This window comes from Cebus imitator, unplaced genomic scaffold (genome assembly GCF_001604975.1).
Source record: "Cebus imitator isolate Cc_AM_T3 unplaced genomic scaffold, Cebus_imitator-1.0 Scaffold149, whole genome shotgun sequence".
NCBI classification, from domain to species: Eukaryota; Metazoa; Chordata; class Mammalia; order Primates; family Cebidae; genus Cebus; species Cebus imitator.
This window is the reverse complement of record NW_016107464.1, coordinates 1,102,126-1,109,880: the sequence shown is the minus strand read 5'-3', so window position 1 is coordinate 1,109,880 and position 7,755 is coordinate 1,102,126. Positions and strand designations below refer to the sequence as shown.

The following is a 7,755-nucleotide window of genomic DNA, read 5'->3' as shown; positions in this document are numbered from 1 at the left end:
GCAAGACTCTCCCAAGGAAATTCAGAAATACTGAGGTATTGGAGGCATATCACAGTATCTACAGAAGCTAAGCAGGTAAATCAATCGTCTGGCTATAGAAGTAATAGGTCCTGAAGCTGAATTGGAAAACACATGCCATTCCCTGCCTAAAAATTTACAAAATCCAGATTTGAGAAAATAACTAACAAACAAACAAAATCTCCTCAGGCAAACAGCATACATCCAACCACGAACAGCAACTAGTCACTTGTGACCCACAGTCAGAAGTGGCCGCTAACCCATCTCTGCAGGCCTTCATCTCCCTGACCATTAATGTGCCTCCATAGAAGGCAGCATTTACAATCTCTCCCTACCCATCTGCAAGACTGGATTGATACAGCCATCTTGGCCTTTCCCTACTACCCTACCACATCAGCCATGGCCCCCTTCCTGCACCTCTGTTACCAGTCAACCATTGCCTGAAACATCAAAGCTCTTCATTTCCAAGCCATAACCAGACTCCACCCTCCTTAAATTCATGTGTGCTTCTCAGGCATATTTCCAAAACCAGTGGGAGAGTTGGTGGAGGTTCCTCTGGCCTAACCACTCCTTCTCATAAGGTGCCCTGGGTGCCAAAGCACTCAGTTTTCTGAGGACGGGTGACCATACAGTTGTGAAGGAGAGAGCCGAGCCATCAGGCTGGTATAGGGAGTGGGGAGTGAAGACAGACTAGGAAATAGACACTGCTTATGGCACCTTCAGTCCCAGGCTCAAAAAACCCTCATCTACAGACCAAATCACCACATAAGCTTCCCTACTACATGTGCCTTATGAAACAGGAGGGCTTTGTGATGCATTCTGGTGGCTTAGTTCCATCCTCTGTGAGGTGGACATGACAAGGCCTAGCACTGGGAGTCATTAGGCACCAGAACCCTGAATGCCGAGATACAGGGATGGCTGATCTCATATGAATGAGATTTAAACCATGTTGAGCCCTAATTTTGTTCTGTGGGATGTTGGATATCCCTTATACATCTATGGCTCCATCTTCATCATTATTCTACTTATCTGGCAAGTGAAAAGGAGCCACCACGAATTGCGTTTGGAAGCTAAAAGGAGCTGCTGCCGGGTAGGGCAACACTAAGATTCCAACTGAACTAATTAAGCCTCAGATAAGAAGCTTATAGGTTCTAAGTGTCCCTACTCATAATCCCTACTGCACAATTTTTATAGCATATCTTCAGCTAAATTTGTGTAATACTTTTCTTCTCAGAGACTATATTCCTTAACAGGCCCTTCCCACAACATATTCTGATTGAAAAGTCAAGAACCTCTCTATTTGGCTTGGGTTGAGAACTAGATAATATGGAGTCTATCTTGCTGGATCTTGGAAGATCTCTTAATATGGTGGATTTTTCTGGTTGGTGGGCTTCCTAAGCAGAAGCCCTGTGGTTGTTAGAACTACTTACCCTTTTTCAGTTCTGCTTTTCTCCTGTGTCATCCTCAATATCCAACAGGACTTCTCTGGGAATCAGATGGGAGGTATAGAGTTTGGAAAAGCCTCCAAGTGAATCAGAAATAAGCAGAGAAGGAAAATGGAATAAAAAGGTGGAAGAGGCAAAGGAAATCCAGGAGAGTGTATAAAATACAGATAGATATATAGAAAGGGAGTGGAAAATGTAAGTTTTGTCTCATTTTGGACGTGAAAAAGATAATGGTGTCCCAGCTTCACATTCTGTTTTTGTCTTTTAAGCGTCACCAAAAAGTCAGGCAAAGGGCTAGAGATGCAGCATCAACAGGTAAAATCCCAATCTCTCCTCTGACTCCTTTCCAATGCGGGTGTTTCCCATGAATCCATAGTCCCTCTATGACCCCTGGAGCCAAGAGCCATGTGCTCTGCCACTGAAGACTCCAATTCCCCAGACTGAATCTTCCATGGGTGGGAAATCATACCTTGGAAATATTTTTAAATTCTCTATATTATTCCCATGGGAATAAAGAATTGAGGAAATACCTCTGATTTCTTAGCTATGTCATTTACTAGTTTTAAAACCTGTGGAAGTCACTTCATCTCTCAGTCTTGTTTACCATAACATGGGCATCTGATGATCCTCTCATTCACAGTATGGTTGTTAAGGTCAAATAAGAATGGGCATAGGAGAACAAGTCATGATTCATTATACTGTGCACAGAAAGACCTTAGAGCATTTATAATTAGGGTTCTCAGTGTCTTCTTGCTGAGAGTGAAAGGCTCCAACCTCCTACAGATACTCTGAAAACTCTACCATGTCACTGTTTACTATAACACTGTCTTCTGGTTCCTCAGCTAGGAGACTTTCTCAGGAAGAAGCTGAGAAGCCACAGGAGCTGCTCTCTGTCATGAAAAGGTAATCTATTGCTGTTCAGTCTCAAAACACCAGCCTGACCTGTGGTGATTTTTTTCGTGTAGCCTGGGACAGGACTGAGGAGATGGAAAGTGTCTGGGAGGGAGACACACAGTGGACGCTGGTTCACTAGTTGAGAGGGTTGCAAAGGTATAATCATCTCAGGAGGAAAGAGTTACCCAATACTGATTTGGGGTAAGGTCATGGTAGCTCTGGAATTCAAGATTTTACTAGTATACTATTTATAAAAGAAATTACATGGGGTTCTACTCAGCTATGAGATACGTTACTCAGTCAAGAGAATAGATTTTGCATGAGGAAGTCATCCATGTTGCATTCTATTTACAGCTACAGTCTTTCATGAGCAGACTCAGCTGGCCAAGATGAACACTGCTGATATTACCTCCTTTGGTTCTGTATTCAGAGAGTCCAGTTCTTGGCAGAGCCCTAAGACTGGGGCATATAATCTTATCCTCTTAAGATTTCTAGAGAACAAGATCGATTCCCAGGAGATGTAGGGTTAATTAGCAGGGATAGCTCATAGTCCCGGAATGCACAAATCCCACATGAATCTCATTTTCCACAGTTTGGATGTGCTGAATACTAGGCTTTGGGTTTCTTAGCCTCAAATGAGAATGTAAGACAGTTCTACCTTGTGATATATTCCTGATTATGCCCCATGAGCTAACCAACTGACTCTTCCACATGCTTGGTTCCTTTTTCCAGTTCAGCTTCTCATCAAAGCCAACACAGGACCTTGGGAGCTGAGCCAAACTCAGCTCCCAGTGCTCTCCGAGGGCGTGCTCTTCTGTGGAATACCTGAGGCCTTGCCCAATGAGTCCTAGGCCTCAGCCCACCATACCTTACCAAATGGCATTTTCTTAGGAAGAAAAGTAGAGTAGTAGAGATGAAGGGAGTATAGGCTTCTAGACTAGCAGGACTAAGGAAGGGAAATGCCAAGCCTAGCCCACACTCTTCCAAGAAGGCAGATATCACTCCATCATTAATGTTTGCCATGTTTCCCTTTCCAGTCAGGGATGGCTTCCTCCGGAGAGAAGCGTGCGGCGAATCCTGTGTGCAGATCCCTGTTGCCAAATTTGCAACGCTGTGGCTCAGGAGATACAGCAATTGCTGATGGGTGAGAACAACCGGAAGTCCCCAACTTTATCGAGGAGCCCATCACAGGTCTCCTCTTGCCTAGAGATTTTGTCTGTGTCTACTATATCCTTTGAGCAGAGTCTAGAGTTCCATTCCAGACATACCAGAGAGCTTTCACAGGCATCTGTAACCCCGACACTGTCACAATTAACATATCAGAAATCTTTAACCCAGTCAGCTGCCCAGTCAACGTATGCAGATGGCAGCCAAGATTACTGGGCTGATCACCTCCAGCTAGGGCAGGAATTTCAAATGCCAGATGTGCTACAGGGCCCAAACACAATGGCTTCTTCGATGGAGGAGCCAAGAGCTCCACTGAACCAGGAGGAGATGATGCACAGCAACCCCAGCCATGTCCAGGGGAACCAAGGCCAGCATCACTTGAATTCCCAGGTCTCCTTGTTGTCCCTGAACCCAGAAACCCTGAATCTGACACATCCAATGGCCTTGGATATGGTCCTTGCTGCCCACCTGCCATTCCTCAGTCCTGAAGTCCTGAGGCTTCTTGAGGTACATGTTAAAAAATGGATGCATTTCCAGAGGTGGGGGCTCCCCAGACGTGTGGAGGAGTCCCTGAGGCAGCTTATGCCAAACCCACCATTGTATTACCAGCCTGGAAATGGACAGCCACATTCTTTCAACCTGAATAATACTTCTCAGGTCTCTCTTCATAGATTTGAGATCATTTCCCACCAGACCTGGTGTTCATGTGTGGCTGGCCAGCCTATCCAGACCTTCTGGGTTTCTGAATGGACTGTTATGAACCCAGAGCAAAGACACCACTGTCAGCAAAGCCCAAACCCTGTGGCTCTAGCCTTGCCCTCTCCAGCCCTTGAGGCCCTAAGTTGCCCCCATCCACTGTCTGGGAGACAAAATAATGACTCAGGGAGTGATCTGCATCAGAAATGCAGCCAGCTATTCTGTGGGCTCCCTTCTCTGCACAGTGAGTCCCTGAATACAGAACCAAAGGAGGAGCCCACTTTTGTGGGCTCCCAAGGCCTCTCAAAGAATGAAAATGTCCCCAAGTCCTCCTTGAAGAATCCTTTTCTCTTCAACAAGCTCTCCTTCCCCCATCTACTGCCTAAAACTCCACCCCAGTCAACTCCACCCTCTTCCCCACTTTTCCCAAAATGGGTTTCTCCATCTGATCATCAACGAGCTCAGATCAACGTCCCATTTCTGACTCTGGCCGAGCGTGAAGCGTTGGAGTGGCACCTGCTACAGAGGCAGCTCCAGCTTCAGTGGGGCTTGCCAGCTGTCCTACAGCGGTCTCAGCACACCCAGTGCCCCATGCAGCATGAGCCCTGTGGCAAAGCTCAGTCTCCTGAGACCATGACAACTTCCCAGCCAGGGAAGTCCATCTCAGTCCTCACCAGGGAACTACTCTTCCCAGAGCATGCCCGGAACCTGCTGGAATTCCACATCCAGAAACAGTTGATTCACCATCGCTGGGGCCTGCCTCAGAAGATCCGGCAGTCCATCCAGTTGCTCCTTACATCCACTGACCAGCAGAGTTTGTCCTGCAGCAGCACAACCCTAGCCAATGTGAGCATCCCCCAGCCTGCAGCACTGGAGGCCAACGGGGCTTGTGATGTGGCCCCATCACCCATTGTGGCCCCAGTGTCCATACCCACGCCACACTTGTTAACCCAGGTCAAGGCAATACTGCAGAACCACATTGACTCCAAATGTGGACAGATCCACCAGGGCAAGATCCCTGCCTGTGTACATAGGTCCTGGGACTGCAGAATTTCTGGGGGCCTGGCAGTGGCTCCTTTTCCCTGCATTCCAGGAAGCCGGCTCCTGGAACTGCAGACAGCAAGTGACCCTGACCTACATCACAAAGTTATGCCCTGGATGCCAACGGCCCTTGATCAGCAGCAACAGGCCTTACCATGTACTGCCACTGAACACCCTAAGCTGCTCCGAGTCTTGTCCGTGGAGGCCATTGAGAAACTGGAGACAACTTTACGGCACAAGTATCTGGCCTTCCTGTCAGGGCTGCCTGCTCTGTATTATGTGGCGCTCTCCAGGGCCCTGACCGTGCCAGTCACTAGCCAATCTGTCATCACAGATATGGTGCCCGGGCCTATGGAGGTCCCAGCAGAGCTTCCGACTCAGATGACTTCATTTGAAGATCATTGTATAAGTCTTGGGCCGTGCCCTCAAGACAACAACAAGACTTGTACAGACGTTGCAGAAGAGTTCCAGCCTGCAGTGCCAGTAAAAGAAACAACGGAGACGCTGCCTCTAGAAAGCCAGGCTCATCCTGCTAGCCCCCACTCACTCCAGACACATATCTTGACCAAACTAAACTTCCACCTGAGAAAGAAGGTCCTAGAGATACAATTGGGAATTCCCATAAGAGCAAGGGAGTCCAGGGAACAAAGTGCTACAGTTCCTGAGAACATATTCACACAGGAGTCTCTTCAAAGTCTAAACCACCAAGGGGAGACATTGCTCCAGGAACTTCCCATCCCACCAGACACTCCTGCCCCCAATCCAGAATGGGTCCACCTTAAAGAACAGCTGGCCAATGAGTGGAAGGCAGTGCAGCAGAACCAAAAGCAATCTAATTCCAAAACAGTACCCCAAAGTTCTGCCCACTGGGTCTCCAAGATCTCACAACCCAGTGGGGACATGACAGAGGCCCAAGTGCTTTGTGTTCAGGTGGAGGCCAATGTGAACAACCCCAGTCTGGAGGAACCCTGGGGCCCTGAGCCTCAAAGCCCTAACAAGAGCAACGACCCAGCCCATATCTCCATGTTAGCAGGAAAGAGAGAGGACCCAGAAGAAACCAAAGCAGCCAGGGACCATGGAGAAGGGGATACAGGGTTTGGGCTCCCCTCAACCAGAGAACAAAGACCCCCTGCTGATGACCAGAGGCCAGGAGGGATGCTTCCAAACAAGACACCCCGAGGCTCCTGGCAATGGAGCCGTAGCTTTCATCTTGCAGATCCCTGTCAACACAGCCTCCAGCATCACTCTCAGCTTAAGCTCCCACAGCTACCTACGGGAGTCCCTGGTGGGAAAGAATCTCAGAATGACCTGCAAGACCGTCAAACTGAGATAAATGCCATCTTTGAACTAGCGAGGATTCCTGAGAATGCCCAGACTGTGGTGCCCCAGGCTTCACAGGGTCAGCCTTTCCTAAGCCTACCAACTCAGAGTAAGCCTTTGCAGGGCCAAACTTTGCAAGGCCAGGTTTTGCATGGGCAGGTGATGCCACCCCGTACTCACAAGAGGCCCAGCCTTCCAGAGTCTAGCTTGAGAAATAAAATTAAATCTTTTCTGCAGTGTATTAATCCCAAGATGAAAGGCAAAGGGCATGAGGACTCCATGTTCTCAGCTGCTTCAAAGGTGGCCAAAACCAGAAAAGAAAATGTTGCAAAGAGCCCAGCTCCAGCCAAGAACCCTGTGGGGAGAAGTAAGACAGAGAAGCCACCAAGGCACTCCAAGGCCCAATCTCGTCCTGCTGAGAAGCTGGTGGGCCCAGCCTTCTTGGATGGTCCCCAGGCCCCAGACAATAAGCTCCAGCTACGCTCCAGACAACCTAGCTGTGCCTCAGCCTCAGGCCACCCCCGCCATTGCCCTTGGCACTGTCCTCGAGTGGCTTGTGTCACCAAACCAGGGCACCTACCCTAGCTCCTGACCCTCAGTTCAGATAGAAACATTGGTCTGCTCAAGGAGAAGATGCAGAGCCATGAAAAAGAGTTTGCAGGCTCCCCACTGCTGCATCCCTCCAGAGGACCAGTCATTTCCATAAATAAATGTGCAGGTGGGGCAGGGCACCACCGGAAATACACTCTATATGTCTCAGTAATACGTTGTCTGTCTGCTCCTTGTCTCCACTGTATTGTCATAAGGGAAGGTGTGAGTCAGGCTAAGAAGTCCTTCCTGTCTAGGGAAGGAGCTTTAACTTACATTTCAGGTGGGTCACCATTCCACATCAAAGAAGAAAAGCCCTTGTCTGGAGTGCATGAAGTTAAAGGTCATGCTTGATTTATGAACATTTAGCATCCACCCCACCAGAATATTTTCCACTGTCTCATAACTCCAGGGCCTAGGAGAGTGGCCAATGCATAGTAAGACCTTATATTAGTTGAATCCAAAGTCAGGGCTGTGCAGGCAGACAAAGTATTGATCACTGTAATGGGGCTATGAGGTGTGTGGTAGTGCCATGGGAGGAAGTAATCAGCTGGTAAGGAGGAACCCACAAAAAAAATTACTTTGA

At 48.3% G+C, this 7,755-nt stretch overlaps 1 protein-coding gene across 1 annotated transcript; it reads left to right on the top strand.

Annotated features, from left to right (window-relative positions):
• The first annotated feature begins 306 nt into the window (after positions 1-306).
• On the top strand, positions 307-7,755 carry FAM205A (family with sequence similarity 205 member A). Its single transcript, XM_017543023.2, has 4 exons — positions 307-1,108; positions 1,733-1,778; positions 2,306-2,366; positions 3,395-7,755. The coding sequence occupies exons 1-4, from the start codon at positions 965-967 to the stop codon at positions 7,164-7,166; spliced, it is 4,023 nt and encodes a 1,340-aa protein (XP_017398512.1). The 5' UTR covers positions 307-964; the 3' UTR covers positions 7,167-7,755.

Excerpts from the sequence above, each read along its gene's own strand:
- FAM205A (XM_017543023.2), top strand. The coding sequence starts at position 965 with ATGTTGAGCCCTAATTTTGTTCTGTGGGATGTTGGATATCCCTTATAC. Across the intron at positions 1,109-1,732 it reads CTAAAAGGAGCTGCTGCCGG|CGTCACCAAAAAGTCAGGCA; the intron begins GTAGGGCAACAC and ends TTGTCTTTTAAG. Across the intron at positions 1,779-2,305 it reads TAGAGATGCAGCATCAACAG|CTAGGAGACTTTCTCAGGAA; the intron begins GTAAAATCCCAA and ends CTGGTTCCTCAG.